Genomic DNA, 26,008 nt, shown 5'->3' on the forward strand with positions numbered 1-26,008 from the left:
GATAGAAACCCCGGGTTTTTCCACATGACCAGAGCACGTAGGCATCGCCGCGTGACTTTGATCGTGCGGAGCGGATTTCCCCTCGGGGAGAACCCCTTTGTTTTGAGCCACCACTGCAGTGGCCTCATGTACAGTAGGCCAAAAGGTATTACGTTGGACGCTGCTGCCATGAGATGTAACAGTTTCTGGAACTGTTTCACAGTGACGGCCCGGTCTAGCTTCTGCTCTTTGACTGCTGCCAGGATCGATGCTATGCGTGTTGGCGATAATTGCGCCCGCATTATTACCGAGTCCCAGTTCACACCTAGAAAAGTGGTTCTCTGAGCCGGAGAAAGCACACTCTTCTTGGCGTTCAGCCTCAACCCCAACTTCGACATATGCGCGAGAACAGCATCTCGATGCTGAACCGCCATCTGCTCTGTATTCGCTAGAATCAGCAAGTCGTCGATATAATTCAGTGTGCGGATGCCCTGCAGACGCAACGGCGCCAGAGCTGCATCCACACACTTGGTGAATGTGCGGGGTGACAGTGCTAGACCGAAAGGAAGTACTCGATATTGGAATGCCTCTCCCCCGAAGGCAAACCTGAGGAACTTCCTGTGATGTGGAAGGATGGAGACATGAAAATACGCATCTTTGAGGTCTATGGGGACAAACCAATCCTCTAGTTTGATCTGCGACACAATCTGTCTGAGTGTGAGCATCTTGAACTTGAGCTTGGCCACCGAGCGATTTAGTAGACGCAGATCTAATATCGGGCGTAAGCCCCCATCCTTCTTCGGCACGATGAAGTAACGGCTGTAAAACCCAGACTCCCTGCTGGGAGGGGGAACCCTCTCTACAGCCCCTTTTTGCAGGCGTGTCTGTACTTCCTGTGCCATTACCAGAGCCTGCTCCGGGCCCACCTCTGTAGGTAGGACACCGCTGAAAGGAGGTGGCCGACTTTTGAATTGAATGGCGTACCCCCTTTCGATTATCTGCAGGACCCAATGAGATATATTTGATAGACGTTTCCACTCGTCTAGAAAATCTACTAAGGGAACCAGCCTCTCGAGGCTGGCCTCTGGTGTACTTTGAGCAACAAGCACAGTGCCCTGAAGCGGCGGACCGGCAGGGAACAACTGACTTGACTGCTCGGGGGCCCCCCGAGGGGGGCGCGGACCACCCTCGGGTGGCCCGCGGAGACCGACTGCGCCCCGACATTGCGGCGGGGTTGGCAGCGCGGCCCCCAGAGGGTGCCGCAGAGAAACGGGTACCGTTGGCAGGGGTAAACACCGTTTTCCTACGGGGGGAACCACCCTCAGCGTCCTGACGCTTCTGGCATCAGGAACGCTTCGACGAGGCCTTCTTGGCGATCAGGACTGTCCTCAGATCAGCCCTGCCCCTCGAAGGCCTCGTCTGAGAGCGCCGCCCCTCGTCCCCGCGCTGAGGGGGAGTTCGGGTGGCGACGCTCTGTTTTTGCTTTGCCCTGTGCGAGGCGCTCGTACTCGGTTTGGGCTGCTTGATGTCAGCAGCAGCCCCAGGGACCTGGACCCGGAGAGGGAGGAACTGCTTGAGCGCCGCAGCTTGCTTTTTCGTCTCCTGGAACCTCTCGGTGACAGTATGGACTGCGTCACCGAAGAGGCCTCCAGGAGAAAGCGGCGCATCGAGCAGAAAGGCTTTCTCCCTCTCCTTGATGTCTGTGGGGTTTAACCAGAGATGCCTCTCCGTGGCCACCAAGGCTGCCATAGAGCGGCCCACACATCTGGCCGTCTCCTTGGTGGCCCGGAGAGCTAGATCAGCGGAGGAACGCAGCTCTGTAATAATATCTCCCCCCACGACATCACTACTATCCAGATCCCTCAGCAGGTCAGCCTGGTACGCCTGCACGATTGCCATCGTGTGCAGGCATGCAGCGCCTGACCCGCTGCCGAGTACGCTTTGCCCACCAGCGCCGACGTTGTTTTTAAAGGTCTGGTGGGCAAAGTCGGGGCTTTAAGGGACGATGCCGAAGAAGGCGAGAGATGGCTCGCGAGCGTCTCCTCGACCTTTGGCATCGCCCCATAACCATACTGTTTCAGCCCAGCGATGTTACTGTAGACCGAAGTCTGTGGGCTGAAAACACGATATGATGCCGGTCTCCTCCACGACCTTGCCACCTCAGTGTGCAAGTCGTGAAAGAACGGCAATCCCCGTCTCTGAGGCGCGAGAAGGCAGGAATCTCTCGTCTAATTTGCTTGTACGCTTTCTTCCTGCCTCATATCTCTCGGCTGGCCAGTCGATGTTAAGCCTGGCCACCGCTCGCGTCAGAACCTCAACGAGCTCCTCGCATGCAGGGGACTGAAGTGGCGAGTCTTCAGTCTCGATGCTTTCAACGTCCACCTCCTCAGAGCTGGACAGTTGAAGCACCGGCGACTCTCTCGGGGGGGAAGAAACCGCCATGCGTGCTTCCATGCCCCGAGAAGAGCCGCTGGATGGTGCAGGTGAGGGCAGAGATAAGGCAGCGCCCATCTCTAACCCCTCTGCAACATCCAATTGTGATCCCCACGACTGCAGCCTCCGCTCCGCCTCGGCAGCAAGCGGGACCAGAGCCGCGGGGAACACGAGCCGAGGCACCCTCCTCAAAGAGTGCCCGGCGGGAGCGCAGCGTTCTCAGCGGTAACTTCTCACAATGCTCGCAAGCAGCCCCCTCAAGGGCTGCCTGGGCATGCTGCGCTCCCAAGCAGGCAACACAGAGAGAGTGTGTATCCCCACCCGTGATGTAGCGTGGGCAGGGATGAACACACTTCCTGAAATTGCTGCTTTCGCTCGCCATTCTCTATCTATTTTATTTTCTCTTTTTTTGTTATATATATATGGAATATATAACAAAAGGGTGGAAAAACTCTTGCAATAGACAGACAAAAACACCAAATAGACAGACAGGTTCACACAGATCGCTTGCTGAAGGATCAGAAGCTAGTTCCTGTTTGTTTTCACGGACGCTTTATATTATAATTATATATATTATAAATATATATATTAATTTGATATAATAAAATGTTTGTGTAATCTGTTCGATTTCATTATTAAGAAATGTATAATTTTTTTGCTCCTTTTTGGTAAATTATGACATATTTATGTATGAGCCAATATACAGTAGTGAAAAACAGCAATATTTAAGTATGATTTGACAGTGTATTTTAATATAAATCAAAAATATAAAAGATGTGCATGATAGCCGACACCTGGATGAACACTGTACAGTTGGATTTATGACTGTAAATTATTCCATTCAAATGTTATTGAGCTCTAAATTATGACATATTTATGTATGAGCCAATATACAGTAGTGAAAAACAGCAATATTTAAGTATGACTTGACAGTGTATTTTAATACAAATCAAAAATATAAAAGATGTGCATGATAGCCGACACCTGGATGAACACTGTACAGTTGGATTTATGACAGTAAATTATTCCATTCAAATGTTATTGAGCTCTAAATTATGACATATTTATGTATGAGCCAATATACAGTAGTGAAAAACAGCAATATTTAAGTATGACTTGACAGTGTATTTTAATATAAATCAAAAATATAAAAGATGTGCATGATAGCCGACACCTGGATGAACACTGTACAGTTGGATTTATGACTGTAAATTATTCCATTCAAATGTTATTGAGCTCTAAATTATGACATATTTATGTATGAGCCAATATATAGTGGTGAAAACAGCAATATTTAAGTATGATTTGACAGTGTATTTTAATATAAATCAAAAAAATAAAAGATGTGCATGATTGCTGTCACCTGGATGATCACTGTACAGTTGGATTTATGACTGTAAATTATTCCATTCAAATGTTATTGAGCTCTAAAATATGACATATTTATGTATGAGCCAATATATAGTGGTGAAAACAGCAATATTTAAGTATGACAGTGAAAAACAGCAATATTTAAGTATGACTTGACAGTGTATTTTAATACAAATCAAAAATATAAAAGATGTGCATGATAGCCGACACCTGGATGAACACTGTACAGTTGGATTTATGACAGTAAATTATTCCATTCAAAATTATGTTATTGAGCTCTAAATTATGACATATTTATGTATGAGCCAATATATAGTGGTGAAAACAGCAATATTTAAGTATGATTTGACAGTGTATTTTAATATAAATCAAAAAAATAAAAGATGTGCATGATTGCTGTCACCTGGATGAACACTGTACAGTTGGATTTATGACTGTAAATTATTCCATTCAAATGTTATTGAGCTCTAAAATATGACATATTTATGTATGAGCCAATATACAGTAGTGAAAAACAGCAATATTTAAGTATGACTTGACAGTGTATTTTAATACAAATCAAAAATATAAAAGATGTGCATGATAGCTGTCACCTGGATGAACACTGTACAGTTGGATTTATGACAGTAAATTATTCCATTCAAATGTTATTGAGCTCTAAATTATGACATATTTATGTATGAGCCAATATATAGTAGTGAAAACAGCAATATTTAAGTATGATTTGACAGTGTATTTTAATATAAATCAAAAATATAAAAGATGTGCATGATAGCTGACACCTGGATGAACACTGTACAGTTGGATTTATGACAGTAAATTATTCCATTCAAATGTTATTGAGCTCTAAATTATGACATATTTATGTATGAGCCAATATATAGTAGTGAAAACAGCAATATTTAAGTATGATTTGACAGTGTATTTTAATATAAATCAAAAATATAAAAGATGTGCATGATAGCCGACACCTGGATGAACACTGTACAGTTGGATTTATGACTGTAAATTATTCCATTCAAATGTTATTGAGCTCTAAAATATGACATATTTATGTATGAGTCAATATACAGTAGTGAAAAACAGCAATATTTAAGTATGATTTGACAGTGTATTTTAATATAAATCAAAAATATAAAAGATGTGCATGATAGCCGACACCTGGATGAACACTGTACAGTTGGATTTATGACTGTAAATTATTCCATTCAAATGTTATTGAGCTCTAAATTATGACATATTTATGTATGAGCTAATATACAGTAGTGAAAAACAGCAATATTTAAGTATGATTTGACAGTGTATTTTAATATAAATCAAAAATATAAAAGATGTGCATGATTGCTGTCACCTGGATGAACACTGTACAGTTGGATTTATGACTGTAAATTATTCCATTCAAATGTTATTGAGCTCTAAAATATGACATATTTATGTATGAGCCAATATACAGTAGTGAAAAACAGCAATATTTAAGTATGATTTGACAGTGTATTTTAATATAAATCAAAAATATAAAAGATGTGCATGATTGCTGTCACCTGGATGAACACTGTACAGTTGGATTTATGACTGTAAATTATTCCATTCAAATGTTATTGAGCTCTAAATTATGACATATTTATGTATGAGCCAATATACAGTAGTGAAAAACAGCAATATTTAAGTATGATTTGACAGTGTATTTTAATATAAATCAAAAATATAAAAGATGTGCATGATTGCTGTCACCTGGATGAACACTGTACAGTTGGATTTATGACTGTAAATTATTCCATTCAAATGTTATTGAGCTCTAAAATATGACATATTTATGTATGAGCCAATATACAGTAGTGAAAAACAGCAATATTTAAGTATGATTTGACAGTGTATTTTAATATAAATCAAAAATATAAAAGATGTGCATGATAGCTGACACCTGGATGAACACTGTACAGTTGGATTTATGACAGTAAATTATTCCATTCAAATGTTATTGAAGTTTGAAACGTGCATACCAATGTCGTATGCAACTTTAGAGACGGTCCCTAAATTTGCGAATATCAAACGTCTAACGTCAAACCAACTTCATGCCAGTCGTAAACAGGGGGACAGGAATAGTGCACATGTGTTTTTCATCTCGAGGGGAATATTTTAATTAAGGAGTCTCTCGGTTGGCCTTGTAAAAGATGAGCAAAACACTTTAGCATGTTGAGAACCCGAGGGTCGACGCGAAAACATAAATTGTGCTTTTAAAACTAAAACCGCGCCTTAAATTACGAATGAACATAAATTTATGTTTTTTAAAAAAAATGTTTACCGTTCTCATGCGAAAATTGAGCAAGGAAGGAAAACGGGAACTAAAGTCAACTGCTTAGAAATTGGCAACACTTTATAAAACTTTAAATTCATATAGATAAACATTACTTTATTATGTAGGCTAATGCATAACAGAACTTCAGTTAATTTACATCCTAACAGTTAGAAATGTTATGCACCATTTATAAATCAGCCATAGCTATATCTGTTAAGCACTGCATAAAGTTTTAAATTACTTTTTAAGTTACACTTCATAAAGTTTGACTACATTTGATATGGTTCCTTAATTCAATTTCAGATATTCTATATATAAATTAATTATTTATAACTTTAAAAAATGTATATGTTGAAAAAGAATAGATTTTGCCATATGCAAAAGCATTTGGGCTCATCAAGACTCTGATTATAGAAAATTAATGTTGAGTTCTTAAGTTAATTTATTTATTTTTTACTTAATTTATTTTTTTACAAATACACATAGGACCTAAATCCAATACAGAGATTGAAAAAAAAAAAACATCAACATTTGAGCTTTTCTTCCTGCGAGAAAAAATGTCCGATCTATTGCTGGAGCCTCTCTGTGTTACTCGTTGAAGCAGCTTTGAGCTCCACGGCACAGCAGATGCTCAAACTGGCCTGGTCTGTTTTATCACAGTTGCTGCATGTTGTTTTAAGTACTTAATGTTTATTTACTTACAGAATGTGTGTATGTGTGTGTATGCACCTGTGCGTGAGCATGTGTGTGTTGTTAATTACAAGTTCAGAGACCCACACAGTACACTGAAAGGAATGGGCTTTGAAAGAGTGAATAAAGTTGATAAAAAGAATATCAGAACCGTTTGTTAGTGACTGTTTTACGAGAGACATGTCGGCATATCTCAATCCCACATCTCATTAAAGTACAGCACAATAACTCAATATACAGGATGAATTGGTCGTTGAACGCAAAGATTATCCTAAGCACTCTCATAAAGACATATGGGCCTCAGGCAAACACACTCTCTGCGCTCTATCTCGACAGCGGACATATGGGAGCGTCCACCACCACTAAGTCCAAGTCACCCTTTAAACCTCTTACCACCAGACTCTCAGCAGTAAGGCCATCTCACACACACACACACACACACACACACACACACACACACACACACACACACACACACACACACACACACACACACACACACACACACACACACACACACACCACACACACACACACACACGGCTCACTTACCCATAATAATGTGCCATTTGTGTTTTAGGTCAGCCTTCTCTCAGACTGAATGCGAAAATATAATTGAAGGACTGTAAAATTGGAAAAACTCTGGCTGCGTTCTCCACCCCTCAGCACTCTGATATTTATATCAGCAAAACGCAAAGTTTACTGAATGCTGAAGCTACCGCTGCGTTTTCTCTGGAAGAAACATTTGGTGGAACAAGAGCTTCACTGATTTATTCTGTTGACACAATTATGTAAATTTAATTACTTCTAGACACAACTACACATACGCGCTCACGCACAGACTTACCGCTGGTTTCAGATGTATAATTCTGTTCCTATCTGCATGGTTCACAGCTATAATTTGGACTGAGAAAAATGTAAAAGCGACACCCCTCCCCTCCCTTTCCTCTGCCTTGAGGGAAGAAAAGAGAAGTGGATTCCGCTGGGAATAGAGAGAGAACGACAGACAGAGAGAATAAAGTAGCTAATCATTGGGACAATTATCACATTGAGTCAGAGTTTTCAGGTTATATCTTATTCCCTTAATGTGTCACACACTATACACCCAATCAAACACACATAAACAACAAAACGAGGACTCGCTTTACTTCCCAGTTACATCATCAAGTTCTTCTAGTTACAAATTAATATAATTTTACTACATTCAAGCTCTTGGCAGCCACTTGCTTATCAAGAAAACACTCTAGCTGTTTAGAAACAAATTTCTGATGAACGACTGCAAATTAATAAAATTTCTTTTGGCTTTTGGCTTTTTTAAGAACAAAGTAAAAGGGAATCCATGATATATGTATGAATGTGCCTGTGTGTTTTGGCCATATTCCAGTGCTAAGGGAGGAGATGAGGAGCTAATTGGAAATCTGTCTCTCATTAGCTCAAAAATGCTACTGAAGTACTTTACTTATGTGTGTGTGAGTGTGTATTCAAGCGTACAAGTTCGCTCATTTACCCAACACTCTGTGGTGCACAATTAGTCTTAATCAGCAACTTCTATGTGCACATATAACCATCTAAAGCAGCAGTTAAACATCCTGTTTAGCTCATGAACACCCTTTAAAAAGGTTTAAAAAAAAATTAGACTTTTTTTTTTTTCAAAACAATGTTGTTCTGGACCCCATTGAATTAAATTATATGGACAAAAACAGTTATGTTCCACAGACAAAATTTGTAAATGAGTGTTAATAAATGATGAAGCCATTTTCTAGCAGTTGGCCCTGGATTTTCAAGAAATAATTACAGAATAAAAGAGAATGACATAGAAAGCATATGATCAAGGCCGGACTCTAACCTACATCCCTGTGAGCGATTCCAACCTGTTGCGAACACACGCGCTGACCGTTTCGCTGAGTTTAACATCTAGACATTTCTGAAAGCAATTTTTTTGAGTCTAAAGAATCTAATTATTACGACATGAAAAGACATAAATGACCTTTGACCTGCTCAGGGATCATGTTGGTCTCAACTGTGATCAAAGTAATGGATTCGAGTGTGACTGTTTGGGATCATTTAGGACATGTTTGAGCATATATTCAGTCATCCACAGCAGTAATTATTCTCAGAGTCGTGTTACTTTCAATCATGCGCCCGTGTGCATTTACGAGTGTGTACGCGTGAATGTGTGTGTGTGTGTTTGTGTATGCATGAGTTGGTGTGTGTGTGTGTCATGATCAGTGGTGTTATAATAGGAGTTGACAGTGAGGAGATTAACTCTGTCAGAGTTTCAATATGTTGAACAGCAAGAGAGGACTCACGCAGACTCACACACACACACTTCCCTCTGTCTCAGCCGGCATTTCCACAACAGACCTGTTCCTCTCTGAAGTGTGTGTGAAGTGGCTTTTGTTCCAACGTTGATAGCATTTCACGGTGTTGTGGATGTTTGTCAGTGTATGTGTGTGTGAGCGAGTTGGATTCTGTTAATGTCATATCCCGAGTCTAACGATGTGACGGCTAGAACGCATGTGTGTTTTAACGGGGATTCAGTTTGCTACTTAAAACCGTGTTTCTGTAGTCGTTATATAACACAGAGAGGGAAAGTGAGAAGGGTTGGCGTGAAACCTAATTTTTATTGTACATCCATATGTGTGTGCGCATAGGGAAGGCTTCATTAACAACAGTGCTTAAGTAACAAACGCACATTGTCTGTCCCTGACCAAGCATGACCGCTGGGCTCTCACAGCCTCCTCAAACGGCTCTCACACGCACAGACGCGCTCCGAGCCCAGCGCCCGTGTTGTTTTAAGGACTGTAATGTTTGTAGTTGTAGGGTCTGTTGCAGCACACGACGGAAGAGGAGCAGTGGCAGCTGCTGGGGGGTGGGTTTACTTAGTTATACTTTGGGGACGAAATTGTCCCCAGAAGTTAGCTAAATTTGACAAAACCTCCCTTTGGGGAGGTCCAGGACATCCTCAGAGGTCAAACGCATTCATAAATAAACCAAAAGTAAATTAAGTTTTTTGTAACTGTAAAAAGGCTAAAAGGATTCTAATAGGGTTTAGGTTATGGTTAGTCTGTTGTAATTATAATTAGCTTTATTTATAAACAGTAGAAGTCTCTGCCTAACGTCCTTGTTTAGATAGCTAGGAAGACGTGTAAGCAGACTGCTTTTTTTGGGGGATGTCAGTGATCTCTGCTAATTTTTTAAAGGGATAGATCACCCAAAAATGATTTTTTTCTCCCATCAATTACTCACCCTTATGTCGTTCTAAAACTATGGCTTTATTTCTTCTGTGGAACATAAAAGATATTTCGAGAAATTTCTTTTTTTACTGTAAGAAAAGAAATTCTTACAGTAAAAGTCATCAACCAAATGGTAAGCAAATGACGGTAATGTAAATGTAAGTAAATGCTATTTTTATGTTCTGGGTGAACTGTCCCTTTAAGGTGGTTTCTGTGGGTCATGAACATGTTAATCAGTGTCTTGATGCATATCGGAATTTAGTAATAACATCTGATAACATTGCCGCCATATCATTGTACCAGCATTCAATTTATTTTTTGTAAACAGACAAGACTTTTGTAAACAGTCCCTATACTTCCTGCTTTTTTCTGTGTTTTATCCTGTACCACCAAAATGACACTATTGTGCATTTCAACTTGTTTTTAGAAGATTTCATTACTTTACCCAAGGCCCTAACTTCTAGGGTTACAGTGAGAATTCAGACCTTCATGTCTTTCCAAACTTGTAAGATTTCAAGTGTTCTGTGGCACACAGAAGGGTTTTCCTTATTTTTTGTCCCAAAATGATCAAGCTGCAATAAAAGTAAACACACTCTGATTTTTACTGTCAGGCTTCAGAAATGGCAAAAGTACAATAAAAGTGGTAATTTTAGTAATTCAAAGTCTTCAATGTGATCGCTTTGTGTGAGGAACAGACTGAAATTTAAGTCGGCATTCCCTGAAAAACCTCCCCTCCTCCTAAGCACTCAAATATCTTTTATACATTCAAAATTCCCTGCCTGAAGACACAGCAAGTTTGAATGATTCTTTTTGAAAGAGATTTGAGAGCCAATAATTTGTCTTTGTTCCTGACACTCAGCTGTCGCGTGTAATATACTGCGAGTCAAATGCACTTTATGGTGATTTGTTATTTTTGGATTAAAGGTGCCCTAGAATGAGTTAAAATAATATGTTACATTGTTCTCTGATATCTACATAGAGGGTATGTGGCTTATTTAAGGGCAAAAATTGTCCAGATACAGTTTTACAGGTCCATTTACAACCCTATAAATTGTCCCTAAAAATAAATAAGATGTAATGCTCTGTTTTTGCCTTATTTGGAAGAGTCATGAATATTAATGCGGAGTTCTGCTCTGATTGGCTTATTTCAGCAGCTCACACAGCAGTTCAGTTGTTCAGCAAAGCGGGTCGTGAGCCGTGACAGAACACAGACCGACTGAATGACTCTTTAAGCAGAACATCTCAAATGGAGACCGATAAAATGCAGCTTATTTGTTTATTGGTGTTTTCAACTCATACACGGGCAAGAGAGAGCTCACGCCCGTTTCACACATGCTCCGTCTGCAGTGCGTGTGCGTTGCGTATTTTTTTCCGTACCCATGTTAACGGATAACAGCTTTCACACTGCACGCTGGTGCGGTCCGTCAGTCCGTTCCAGGAGCGTTGCGTCTGCAGCAGTGCACGGATCGTTTTCGTACCGAGTCTATTTTTTGCTGCGCTGCGCTGCGTTGCGTTGCTGCATTAAAGTGATAGAACATTGTTCGCATTAAAATAAACATGTACTGACGCGAAAATCTAGTAATTTCAACACGGATGCATCTCATTTAAAATATACTCTTGTTTCAAAGTCAACACATGGCTTTTTTTCTCAAGTAAAGCAACAAAACGACACCTTACCTGGCATTTAGGTAGCCTAAAAAATGTGCCATAATGGATAGCACTCGTACTTTCTTGGAGGTGAAATGCAAAGTTATTTTTGACCTGCAGGATTTCTTTTCAAAGGGTTTAAAAACGAAAGAAAAGACGAGAGTCGGCTGTTTTTGAATAGACTATTGTAAGTTTCTAATTTAAAATGTTTATGATTTTAGGCTATAACCTATGTTTAAATGTTTTGCCTTTTGTGTGAGCTAAATCTAAAGTATATTTATATATAAATATGAATTAATGAATTGAAAAAATGTTGTTTGTAGGCATGTAGGCTAGCCTACGTTAACCTGTCTACTCAGAAAGATTAAACAAAGAGAATTGCAATTCTGATGAGCCAAGATCAGTAACAACTTCTGGATTTTAAATAAAAAATCATTAATAAATGCTGTGTTTGTGGTATGTAAAAGCGGATCAGTTGCGGCCTGCAAACGCAGCATATGTGAAAGGACTACAGGGTGTGGGGCTCCTGCAACGCACACGCAACGCAACACGCACCGCACACGCACTGCAGACGGAGTATGTGTGAAACGGGCGATAGAACATTGTTCGCATTAAAATAAACATGTACTGACGCGAAAATCTTGTAATTTCAACACGGATGCATATCATTTAAAATATACTCTTGTTTCAAAGTCAACACATGGCTTTTTTTCTCAAGTAAAGCAACAAAACGACACCTTACCTGGCATTTAGGTTAAAAAAAAAAAGTGCCATAATGGAGAGCACTCTTACTTTCTTGGAGGTGAAATGCAAAGTTTGACCTGCAGGATTTCTTTTCAAAGGGTTTAAAAACGAAAGAAAAGACGAGAGTCGGCTGTTTTTGAATAGACTATTGTAAGTTTCTAATTTAAAATGTTTATGATTTTAGGCTATAACCTATGTTTAAATGTTTTGCCTTTTGTGTGAGGTAAATCTAAAGTATATTAATATATAAATATGAATTAATGAATTGAAAAAATGTTGTTTAAATGTAGGCTTGTAGCCTACGTTAACCTGTCTACTCAGAAAGATTAAACAAAGAGAATTGCAATTCTGATGAGCCAAGATAAGTAACAACTTCTGGATTTTAAATAAAAAAATCATTAATAAATGCTGTGTTTGTGGTATGTAAAAGCGGATCAGTTGCGGACTGCAAACGCAGCATATGTGAAAGGACTACAGGGTGTGGGGCTCCTGCAACGCACACGCAACGCAACACGCACCGCACACGCACTGCAGACGGAGTATGTGTGAAACGGGCGTCACGTGCACATGGTTGCCAGATCGCACGTTTAGGAAAAACACCGGATAGTATGTTTATTAAAAGCTCTGATTGAGGGATTTAAATGACTGAAATCTGGCAACCGCAAGCACAAACGTTCTTCTTCCCCTCAGACAAAACCAAAACCAGTATACTATCCGGTGTTTTGGTTATACATGGTACTTGGAGTTTCCTATTGTTACTGTACTAGCATCTTGCGTTATCTAGACAATGCGGTCTCTCTAAGAAACTTTCAATTTAATCAGAAATTGTTTAAACAGTCAATAAGTGGATAAATCACTACTTACTGCTTGAAGGAATATAGTTGAACTTTTCTTCAGTTAAGACGCTGATCGAAGCTTGCTTTAAAAGGGGCCGAACAAACGAATGATTTTGAATTAAATTGTTGTGGTATCCATCAACCAAGACTGTTGACATTTTTTTGTCTGTGGGAAGGGTATGAAGGAAACATGACTTGTGTCCATACGAGAGCTGCCGTTTTTGCTATCCTCAAGTGTCGCTTGTTCATCGGCTGAACTGATGATTCGGCTCTGTCAGTTCTGCCTGACAATGAACATGTTTGGACAGATGCAAATGTTGGGTGCGTACATATAAAGCTCCCCAAAGCTTGCGTCACGGTTGGCCTTATGTTGAGAATCACTTATTTTTCCGTGGTGTTTTTCATGCACGAGATTTACATAAGAAATAGGAGGCAATGGTGTTTGAGACTCACAGTATGTGATGTCCATGTACTGAACTCTTATTATTTCACTATGGCAAGGTTAATTCAATTTTTCATTCTAGGGCACCTTTAAATTATCATAGCTGTACATTTTTTTCATCTCTTAAGATTCTTAAATATTTTAATAAAATTTTGTATTGTAGATAAACCCAGCTCTATGTTTTACCTAAAGTTTGCTTTGACTCTTACTTCCAAACTGCCATGAGAACGTGACAAGAATCCATTTAGCCTGCTGGATAAATGTCACTATAGTGCTGTGGTTTGGGGTGGGTGCTCGAATATATCATTACAGTAGGGCCGGATATATGTCCCTCTTTAGTGAACCGTTTCCTTTCTCCTTCATCTGATTAGGGTTGCAAAGGTTGCTGAAAATTTCATGTAAATATCCAGAAACTTTCCAAAAAGTTCTGTAAAGTTTCCAAAAATTCTGGAAAGTTTCTGGAAACTTTGCAGCCCTACTTCTTAACACTCATTACGCAAATACCTAGACTCTGTCATTCTTTTTAAAGAGGGATTCAGCATCTCATGAAAGATCTGACCATAATGTGCGTCTCCTTTACAACACACTCTTCCCTTTGTACAACAGCTGCAACCTTTCCTGCAAAGTGACTTTGGATATTCGGATAGCCTGTCACACACTCACACAACAAGCACAAGGGTGTGAGGTGGAAAACGATTAGCGTTCTTTAAGGAGAGGTTTGCGATCTGTTTGTTCCTTCAGTTCCCTGTGTGCACATTCACACTCTCATGTTTGTTTTCCTTTTTAACTATGTGAGACAGTACGCACTGGTGGATTATGGGTATATATCTACCCTTAACACATTTATACTCGTACTGTAAACAAAGAGAGGCATTGCAAGTAACTCCAAACCTGCTTAAATTCGGCTACGTATACACACACACACACACACACACACACACACACACACACACACACACACACACACACACACACACACACACACACACACACAGCGGGCCATCAGTCACACCCTTTTAGAGTTCAAAGCTCCTCCATCCTTTTTATCCACTTTCCAGTCGACAGCTCAGACCATCACACTCACTAAACCCATCATTCCTTGCCGGCGTGTGTGCGTGTGTGTCCGGAGAAATGGTCACGCTTTCAGTCAGCTAAATGCCGCTATAAAGCATCAGAGAAGCTGAAGTCTCCAGCCTGCTTTCATCTCCAGCTGATCTGAGCTCAGTGCTCTCTGCATGCAGTTTCCAATCACAATAACCTTTATTAGCTCCAGCTGACCTGAGAACAGATCTCTCACAAATGGTTTTAAGCTTCTTAGGGTTACCTGCCATTAGAAGACTTACTCCTGAACGCACACGGGAGATCAAACTCTCCTTACTGATCTTAGGTTTGGTTGAAAACACCCAACTATCAGACTCAGGATGCCCACAGTTTGATCAGGCTGAAAGCTGTTTACTGGTCCAGGAGCTGTGGAAAGCTGCTTTGAGAGATACGTCTGAATCAGCCATTTTAAAGGCTCATTATTATTTAAAATGGAGGGGAGAAGGAGTTTAGAGCCATTATTGGTGAGACAGTGATCTCTGCCTGCAGCTGGACAGAACAAATGGAAAATCTAATTATAAAACAATGCTGAAAACACACTTGACACACACACACACAATTCATAAAACATGAGTGAGAGAGAGAGAAAGGGAGTTTATTCATTTGCATGCGTTTGGCTGGGCTTGTGAGGCCCAAATTTTGGAAATGTCCTCACAAATGCTTTGAAACGTATTGCAAAGTGGACCTCACTTTAGGAAAGGTTCAAAAACTCATGTTTTAATTTGAATCCGCTGATTCAAAGTTTGTGTGATGACGAAAGATGCACCACCACTTTTATTCGGCAATGAATTTGATCAAATGTGACAGTGAAAGAAAAAAATGTTTCATCACATGATTGACATTTTTTTTTGGAGTGATTTCTGAAGAATTATGTATAGATAGACTGGAGTAATGATGCTTAAAATCCAACTTTGAGATTACAGGAATAAATGACTTAATATATTAAGTAATATATTATATTAATATTAATAAAATAAATATATTAAAATAATATTTCACGGTATTAGCATTTTACTGTATTTCTGATCAAATAAATGCAGCCATGGTAAGCATAAGTAACTTTTTCTAAAACCATTAAAAAAATCTAACTGACACTAACATTTTTCATTCAAATAAAAACACAACCAATGGGGAAATGTTCTGAAAAAAGATATGGTTGTTATTTGTTATTTTGTAAATTAAAGATTTACAAAGATGAACATTAAATATAGTGAAACCAACACGTGTTTGTGTATATTTTATATTTATTCTAGCCCACATTATCATAACAGACGTGCTGAAACAAAAAGTGTGATGATGGAGTTGTTTAGTGTCTAATGACAACTTGTCATTGTTCTCTTGTTGCTTTTGGTTCCCAAGAGTCTCTCTATCTCCTATTATATTTCTCATAGGTGTAAATATCAATCAGTGATGCGGTCACAGATAACTACAAATGTGTTGACATCGCTATTAGTAAAATGGCATTTTTTTCCTTGTGTGTGTGTGTTTGATTTCTTTTGCTGTGTTCTCCCAGGCATTTTAGAGTGAGCTTTCGAACAAGTATAACCTGTTTGAGTGTCTGTGTCTGTGTGTGTGTTTGCAGTTGCTTTAATTGCTCTGTAATGTGAGATTCTGTGAGAAAAAAAACCGCACACTCTTAAACTGTTTCTGCATCACTATGACCTGTGACGTGTACACACACCCCAACATACACATTAAGAGCACAGATTGTGTCTGTGTGTGTGTCTGTGTGTGTGTTTGTCTGTGTGTCTTTCTGTGTGTGTTTAACGGTGGTATCCTGGAGGAGCTCTGGAGGAATTCATACCTTTCATCTCACACTCAGACAAACACAATACTCCTGACAGTGAGTGGGAGAGCAAAAATGTGTGTGTGTGAGAGAGAGAGAGAGACGAGAGGGAGACAGACTTTGACAGAGAGAGGAGAGACAGAGTAAATATGAGCATTTCTGGCAGTTTTATCCGTTTGCACTCTATATATACTGTCTGCCATAGCAACTGTTACCACGGTGCTAATGAATTTAGAGCTCAGATGAAGATGTTTACATTTGGTTATGAATGCTGTTATTAATTAAATCAATAATTGTGCTGTTATTTAGATATTACTTTGAGAATCAGAGAAATTTTAGAAAAATCAGAGTTTAGAGATACAACAGATACTTTGGAAGATTCTTTGAAACTTTAGATGTTAAACTGCAGTTGAGCTGTCCTTTTGAAAAAAGATACAAACAAAGTGGCTAGCTTGCTTGTTATTTGAAGGAGAAAAGATAAGGAAATATTTAAATTATATCTCAGACTAAATCTTTTTTTTTTTTTTGTTAGAAAATCTGGAGGATAGCTAAAATGGATAAAAAAAATTACATTATGTTCACAAAAGACCCAAAATAATATGATGCTGCCTGATCATGTCCATCGTAAAATAGCCCTTGTGAGAGTTTGGATTTAAGAAAATCCTACAGTGGCTCAAGTCATTGTTTCAGGGCTGAACAGATGTAAGATATCTTCTTGCACTATGGGAAGACCTGTCATATAGATGTCTTCCTGTAAGCTTGATGCGAAACTATCAAATGTCACAAGAAACTCGTACAGCAGTCCGATAAAAAACTGCCACAATTTTTCAAGTGCATTGTCATCGCAAGTAAAAAATGCAGACTGTACTGCATTGCAAACTAAAAATAGTTTTGTTCTTCTCTTGTGGGATGCCTGGTGATTTCCACTTGTACCATCAGCACCAGTCCCTACGCGGGGATCGGGGCGAATGGAAATGTTATGACACTGGTAAACAGTGAAGTGGAAAAGTTCTTGTGAATTCTGTCTGTTCACATGATGTATTTGCAGATCTTGATAGTTCAGTAGGGAAGTTTAGCTCGACCTCTAGCCTTTAGCGCCTTTGAACTGGTGAAAGTAATATGGGTGAAAAACAGCAGCTAAAGACATTGAGGAGGACAGCAGGAAACGAATCAAGTGAAAGAATGCACTTCTGTCTGATTGTGTGATGGGGAGTCATCATTTCCCTTCAAGGCCGATTGATAAAAAAAAAACAGAAAAAAAAAACTGCTGCACTATTGCCCGTTGACTAAAAATCCCAGAAATCCCCTTTGCCTGCATTCTGTTTCTATCAGATAGGATATGAAAGGATTAGCCTATATATTTAGATTAGGATTTCATGCAGGATATGAACCTTCCATTAAACGTTTAGTTATGTTGTTAAACTAAGAAACCGATTAGTAAGTTAAATGAGAAACTAAAATGAAACTTTTTTGGCTGGTAAGTTTTTGGCTTAATCTGCCGTAATTATATTTAGCTATGTTTAAAAACAATAGACATCAATGATATGCATGTGTGAATGTTACGCATAGTGTGTGTGTGTGTGTGTGTGTGTGTGTGTGTGTGTGTGTGTGTGTGTGTGTGTTTACATAGCTATGCTTTAAAGACTTATTTCTCATCAGAATTTCTCATCAATTTGGGAACATCCAGAGATGTGCTTCTTTGTAAAAACAATATTTAAATAAAGTAAAAATCTTTACTCAAAAAATAAAAAAAGTTGATCCAAAATGTGTGTGTGCGTGTGCGCGTGTGTGTGTGCGCGTGTGTGTGTGAGAGAGAATTAATGATGATGGGGGGGCTCTAGTCTGCTATGGAGATTCCTCATCTCTCTTAGACTCCATTCACTCATTTCTCTCATTCTCAACAAGATGCCCAAGGCTCTGTGTGTTTTTTGAGTGTGTGAGTTTGTGTGCAGTTGTTATTGTGAGTGGGATATGTGTAAGCTCTCTCTCTCTCTCTCTCTCTCTCTCTCTCTCTCTCTCTCTCTCTCTCTCTCTCTCTCTCTCTCTCTCTCTCTCTCTCTCTCTCTCTCTCTCTCTCTCTCTCTCTCTCTCTCTCTCTCTCTCTCTCTCTCTCTCTCTCTCTCTCTCTCTCTCTCTCTCTCTCTCTCTCTCTCTCTCTCAGACAAAGAGCCACTTGTAGGAGCTCTGCCTTGAGAATGGACAATCACATGACCCACACTCTATACATACACCCAGCGTCTCCACTTTGAGTGTGTGTATTAGTTTGTGTGTGTCTATTTAATGAGAGATAGGTGACTAAATTTCTCCGTTGGATGTGTTACGCACCAAAAATAAACCTGAACTTTCCAGTCTTTAAATTGTAAAATAAGGTGTGTGTGTGTTGAGTATATATAAGTTGCTGTTGTTGGTCCATTGTGGAGGTTAGACCTAATGCCAAGACATGTGATTACAGCCCCTTCTCAGAACGTAGGCGCTTGTGTGTTAAGAGGTGTCTGTGTCTATGTCTCTCTCCCTCTCCCTCCCTCTTGAATGAGGCTGATTTGCATGGCTGCTGTATTCAGTATTTAATTGGTGCCATTCAGTCCTGGTCTAATCCCGTGTTCACTTGTTTAAAAAGCGAGGAGGCCTCTTATTGAGTGTGTATGCGTGTGTGTGTGTGTGTGTGTGTGTGTGTGTGTGTGTGAGAGAGAGAGAGCTTGTGGGTCTAACTCTGTTTCACACAGTGCACAAAAACTGAAGTGTGTGTGTGTCTGTGTGTGTGTCTGTGTGTGTGTGGATAATTACATTTACAATTTGAATTAAGACATCTCCCCCACTCTAATGTGCTACCGATTTAATTCAATTTTAAGCAGGAAATGGCGTTTGTTTATTATATGTCTTTCTAAAATATTGTTTTTCTCATTTATTTTTGTATTTGTTTTAACTACACAGAGTAAACCGCGTAAGAGGAACTTTTATGTATAATAATGAGAATCATTACATTATATAAACTTGAACAGATCATCAATGTACATTCAAAGTCGTTACTAAGTCATAAAGGGAATTATTTGAAAGTTCTATAATTAATAATATTCATTTTTTTTTTTTCCCCCAAAGTTTAATAGTGTTACCAAAGTAAACGAGCCTTAATTAAAATAACACTGATTGACACGTGACGCACACGACACAAATGTACGGCACATTCACACACACAGGGACACAAACTCCTTAACTCCGTCTAGGAACAGGAAGGGTTACTTAAATGATTGTACATTTGCTGGTGCGATCTCAGAATCAGCGCTGTGTGTTTTAGGGAGTAAAATGCCTATTATTGAACCTCTCTGAGCTTCCAACACACACACACACACATTCGCAAACAATCCCTCTAAGGTCCTGCTTCTGAAATTCTCAGTCTGCAGCAGCTGCTGATTTGACAGGAAGTGATGAAGTCTTTCTTCTGAGTTGAGGAGGTCAGATTCCTCCTCCTCCTCGCTCGCTTTCTCTTTCTGTTTCTGATTTGTTCAGTCATAGCTGGCCGTCAGAGGAAGGGCATGAGTTTGACATCTTCATTGATGGGGAAAAAAGAGAGGGATGAAAAGAGAGATCTAAAAACAGAGGGATAAAAGAAAGGGATAGACAGGAACAGAGAAGAGGCCGCAGACAGAGGAGGCAAATGTCACACAAAGAGTTTAACCCTGCAAAACTCCTTTAGTCATGCAAATGTCTTATTCTCTCACGCGCACACAGATATTCTCTAGTTCTGCATGCCAACGCCTTAGATATCTGCGTTTATGAACTGCTCGAAAATTTGACTAAAACGTTAACCTCTGGGCTGATCGTATACTTCCTCATAATATGATACATTTAGCATGTCATTGTTTAATATGCCAGAGATAGTCATTAGTTACGTTATTATATATTATATATGTTTATTGGTATTTAGTGTTTTATTTCCAATATACTTTTCAAAGGTTCGGGATTTATAGATTTTTATGTTTTTGAAGATATTTTTTTAAGTCTCTAATGCTCACCAAGGCTGCATATATTTGATTTTAAAAAAGAAAAGAAAACTGTAAAAATCATACATTTTTGAAATATTACAATTTAAAATGACTGTTTTGTATTTAAGCATTTTAAATGTAATTTATTCCTGTGATGGCAAAGCTGAATTTTCAGCTTTTTTTTCATAACTCGAGTCTTCAGTGTCACATGATCCTTCAGAAATCATTCTAATATACTGATTTGGTGCAGAAACATTAATGTTAAAAACAGTTGTGATGCTTAATATTTTTTATTCTTTAATGAAAAGAACTCAAAACAGCATTTATTTGAAATATAAATATTTTGTAACAGTATAAATGTCATTTTTGAACAATATAATGCATCCTTGCTGAATATAAATATTAATTGATAAAATCGGAACATAGTGTTTATATATCCAATATCAACCTTTACCAAAACTTTAAAACAAAACTTTAATATTGGTTGGTAAGTGATATGGTAAAGATATATTATGCATACTACTGACTTAAATAGATTGTGTTTTTCTTTTTAAATTCCTGACTTTACATGCCACTTTTTTTTTTTTTTTTTTTTTTTGCTGTGGTTTTTTTAATTTACATTTTTTAGCTAAAGATACATTTTCTCTCTACTCTTTTCAATGAGAGAACTGTAAGCTATCATAACTGCAGTGTGTATGTGTGTATTTATGTTTATATAAGTCTATCTATTGCCATTGTTTCCTTTCTTCTCTTTGAGAACATAATTGTGCTTCTCAATGGCTGTAATCACTCAGTCATAATTGGATTTCACAATCCTGCACACACCTCAGACAGAGACACACGCATGTGAACGCACATACAGCATGTTTTGTAAAATAGACGGAAGTCTGCGCCCCAGTAAAAGGTTTTTGTTGTTAATCCGTCTGTGAAGATGTTTTGTGCTCTCTTATGTGTGTTAAACCAGCGAACAGCCTGCAGCGAAGAGTATGCACACGAGAGCAGAAATAACTAGCAGAATTACATTATACAGAGACAATATTTGAGCTTGATCTGGACCATATATCAGGGAAACACAAATTATCCTGATGTGTTTTTTTTATTTTTTAAAGGTTTCTGTTTACTTGCCATTATTTATGTGGGCATGTCGTTTTGATTAGAGGGTGTGTGTGTTTTTTGCAAACGGTTTGTTGTTTAGGGAATGTGTTTTTGTCTCTGTGTATGTAGTTTTAGGGCATGTCTGTGTGTGTTTGCATTTGTTCTTGTGTGTGTTTGTGTGCGGTTAGCAGTAAAATGTGTAAAGGACTGTGTTGCAATCGTCTCTCCTTACAGACGCATATTGATGGGGGATACACACACATACACAAGTCAGTGTTACTGAGAATGAATCATATATTCTCTGAATGTGCGAGGAGTGTTGATCAGCACTTGAACAATAAATTATAAACTCTAATAAATGAAGTGAGATGCTTCTCTTTCCGTGTGTCCAATAAGTCATAGTCAGCAGATCCAGTTCCATCTCCATCCAGCTCATTTCTAACTCTGCTCTTCTGTTCTTTCATATTTGGAATTGTTTGATATTTTGAAATATGTTATTAAAAGGAAAAAAAGGAATGGCGATAGTCCCTCTGGAGCGTTTTGTGGAGGATCTTGGCAGTCTGGACTTGCAGGGCTATTTGAACACAAGTTTTTCCTCTCACAATTGTGAGGTCCACAGAGAGGCAGATTCTACTGAGAGTCAGTCTCAGAGAGGATTGTTTAAATGTGTTTGTGATTTATTGTAACTTTGTATGCTTTGTGTTGCAGGTTTGTGTCTGGGAAAGGCTTGGTGATCTACCCAGAGATTGGTGACAAACTGGACATTATCTGCCCCAAAGGGGACATTGGGAGACCATATGAGTTTTATAAACTCTACCTGGTGAAGAAAGAGCAGGCCGAGTCTTGCAGCACCATACTGGACCCCAATGTTCTGGTGACCTGCAACAAACCAGAGAAAGACATCAAATTCACCATCAAGTTCCAGGAGTTCAGTCCAAACTACATGGGACTTGAATTCAAACGCTTCACAAACTATTACATCACTTGTAAGTAACTCCAGCTTTTCTGTGTTTGTTTAAACTACCTATGCTTTTGGAAACAATTTAGTTACAATTATTTATACTGAAATAATTGCAAAAATGATTAGGGGTGCAATAGCTTGTTGTTGGATGCTTGTCCCTGCGGACAAGCTGTTGTACCCTTTAACGTATTGATTGATTCACGAACAAATTGAAAAGTATTGATTCACTTAAAAAAAGCTGTAAAGTTGTATTTCGCAACTTTACAAGTATTAGTCTATTGTAATTAATTTTAAATATAATAGTAGTTAATGAGAAGTCCCATTATAGAAGTCAATCTATAATGTCACTACCAGCGTCATTGGATGACAAGATGCAGTGAAAAACATCCAGATGCAGAGAATCAAGAACACCATTTCATCGAAATGCTTCATTGCTCCTGCGTTGTGCGTTTGTTTGTGTCACGCCCTAGGGCTGTGTTAAAAAAATTGATTCACCAATTCTGAATCGATTTTCATATTAATTTCTAAAGATCGATCTGTAACTCAGAGGATCGATTTGATAATAGGCCTACATTTTCCCTGTGAATTTTAATTTGCCGCGTCATTGAATTCACGCATGCGGGCGAGGTGGAAGGACATTAAAACAGCGAACATGGCAGCTTTGAGAATTCCAAGAATACTAGAGTGGATGAACAAACTCAAGCCGAAGCTCTCTTCACTATACCGCCGTCACCGTGCTGAAGAAGCGCCGCGGACAGACCGAGTTTTCCTCACTCTTCCTCTTCTCTCGTTCTGCGGCGGACAGAGAATGTTAGAGTAAGTTAGACGAGTGAACTCGGGCTGCTGGATATGTCAAGAACACGACTTACGTCACAGCCATTCTCACTGCAGCGCGTTCTTACTGCCAAGGAAGTTGTAATGGCTGCCTTGTCATGACAGCGTGCGCCCTCTCCACAGTGCGCGTTCGCTGACTAGAACACTCTGGAAGGGGGATTGTTCTTTACAACCATCAATACTTCATTAATTTGCAGTTGAATGTCTATAATAATAGTATCAATATGTTGCATAAATACAGTAATTTAGATAACAGCTGGAAAAAAATACTTTCTTCAAAAACACTTATCTAAATCTCGAAGATCGGATCAGATCGGCTCGGATAGAATAATGATAATCGATTCAAGATCTTGATAATCGGAATCGAATCGATTTTTGAAATTTGAATCGAAACCCAGCCCTAGTCACGCATTTACGATGATGTCACGGCAGTAGAGGCAACGCAACTAAAACAATCAGTTTATAATCCCACCCACTTTGAAGCTAAACTAAATACTAAACTAAACTGAGATGTGCCGTGCCAAACAAAGTTGTTCCACACAGTTGAAAAGCACAATAAATGTTTGAGTCAGGATTTGTCTACCTTTCGGGGTCCAAATGTCCCCAAAATAGTAAAACTGGACATCACATTGTGTGGACGAGCCAAAGGTCCTCAGACTATGTGATGGTTTGGGGTAGGGTTAAGCAATAGAACATTTCATTACTGCAATATAGAAACAGTAGAAGTCAATGGAAAGTGTGTGTATGTGTAATATATAGAGGCCAGTTTCTGTCTTGGAGGAAACAATAAACAGGTATTTGAAATAGTTTAAAACGAAGGGTACAGTTTAAAATAAGCAATAAACTCGCATTGTGATACAAAGTGTGGATAATATGAGAAATAAAGCCACAATTATGACAAATACAGTCAGAAAGGCAGGAACAGGCTTTCATAGTAATGGTTTTATATTTGTGTAAATCTGTAAATGCCACAGTCAAGCTTTTGTGAGGATTTCAGTGAGGCATGATTTTCCAGCCACAAACAGCACACAACATTTGTACTGAAGCACTGATTAATGATTCATTGAGAATTAAATATTTCTAACACGTTCAGCATAAATGCATGCTAAACCCTTAGCATACGAGATGAAAACAACAGGGAACAGCATGGTAAATCGAACACTCCTTTTCACTTTACCCCGCTTTCTTTTTTTAACTCTTTCCCCAAGGATGGTGGGAGGGATAGACACTTTCAGTCAGGCATGTCTCATTGGTTGTCTTGCCTCACTGAGTTTTTGGTCTCTTGGCCATGATGCCCAGACATGTCCCATAATCCACTTCACCTCTACTGACCCATCACCACAACTACACCCCCCGAAAGCAGCAGGCTGCTATTAGATCCAGTAAAGCTCTCTCTCTCTCTCTCTCTCTCTCTCTCTCTCTCTCTCTCTCTCTCTCTCTCTCTCTCTCTCTCTCTCTCTCTCTCTCTCTCTCTCTCTCTCTCTCTCTCTCTCTCTCTCTCTCTCTCTCTCTCTCTCTCTCTCTCTCTCTCTCTCTCTCTCTCTCTCTCTCTCTCTCTCTCTCTCTCTCTCTCTCTCTCTCTCTCTCTCTCTCTCTCACACGCACACACACACGCACACACAGACTCCCTAGCAACCAGCTCCTTTATCTTGCTCTGGTAAACAGGATGAGTCTGGTTAAAATAATTTTGCTGAAATGTGTTTGTGTTCTGGGTTCAGTGGTTTTTGCTGTCTGGTCATCTTGTTTTCACTGGTCATTCGAGTTAATAACTCAGCGAGAGACTTTAGAGCGTGACAGTTTCACACGCATCCTCAGCAAAAGCCTCTTGAGTAGCGTTTCTACAATGTGTGCTATTGGTATGTCACATTTACATTGTTTACATGCAGCGAGTCACTGAACTGGTTGTACTTTGGCATAAGTATAGATGCAGTTTAATATAAATGTCTTCCTTTGTGTGTTAAATGTAAGCAAGATGTTTCCAGACATCTAAACTGACCACTCAAACTAGAACCCTTTTTAAAGCACACACAAACTCAAGAAAAGCATATTGAACTAATTATGCTCTCCGAATTCCTGAGTAAAAAAGCAGTTACATTTCTACCCGGGGTTTTCTGTCTTTCTCGCATTATACTTGTGGTTAAAGTTTATGGCACTTTTAATTATTACATTTATGATATTTTTGTTAGCACTATGCTAGTGAAAAGTTGCCGTGTGGTTTGATAACGAACTGTTAGCATTTAACTTGTTGTGATCGTGTCTGAGCAAAAAGATACAACTGCAAGACCTCATTAATACTGACAAATCATTAGGCGTCGCTCTGCCCACCCGCCTGGAGCGTGTCTGTCAGGCTTTTCAGTAGCTACAGCGTCACTCCAGGTGTTTTTTATACATCCACGAGGATCTGCTGTTTCCCCTTTCACTATATTATACTCTTTCGGCTTGGTGTCGAGTTTCTTTCTCTCAACCTCTGTGCCTTTTCTGTACCCTCAGTATGTTGATTTCGGTGATGCTGACTACGTTTCCTTTTCCTGCAGAGCTCAACACGCACCATATCGTCATGCCACCCGCGTCGTACCC

At 39.3% G+C, this 26,008-nt stretch overlaps 1 protein-coding gene across 1 annotated transcript in view; it reads left to right on the top strand.

Moving 5' to 3' along the window:
* Nucleotides 1-26,008, top strand: part of efnb1 (ephrin-B1) — a 50,385-nt gene that overhangs the window by 5,135 nt on the left and 19,242 nt on the right. The window contains exon 2 of the mRNA XM_067438581.1: nt 22,345-22,622. Coding sequence (XP_067294682.1) covers nt 22,345-22,622 — 278 coding nt within the window. The remainder of the gene's footprint in view (nt 1-22,344; nt 22,623-26,008) is intronic.

The sequence above is a fragment of the Pseudorasbora parva genome, chromosome 3, assembly GCF_024679245.1.
Source record: "Pseudorasbora parva isolate DD20220531a chromosome 3, ASM2467924v1, whole genome shotgun sequence".
NCBI lineage: Eukaryota > Metazoa > Chordata > Actinopteri > Cypriniformes > Gobionidae > Pseudorasbora > Pseudorasbora parva.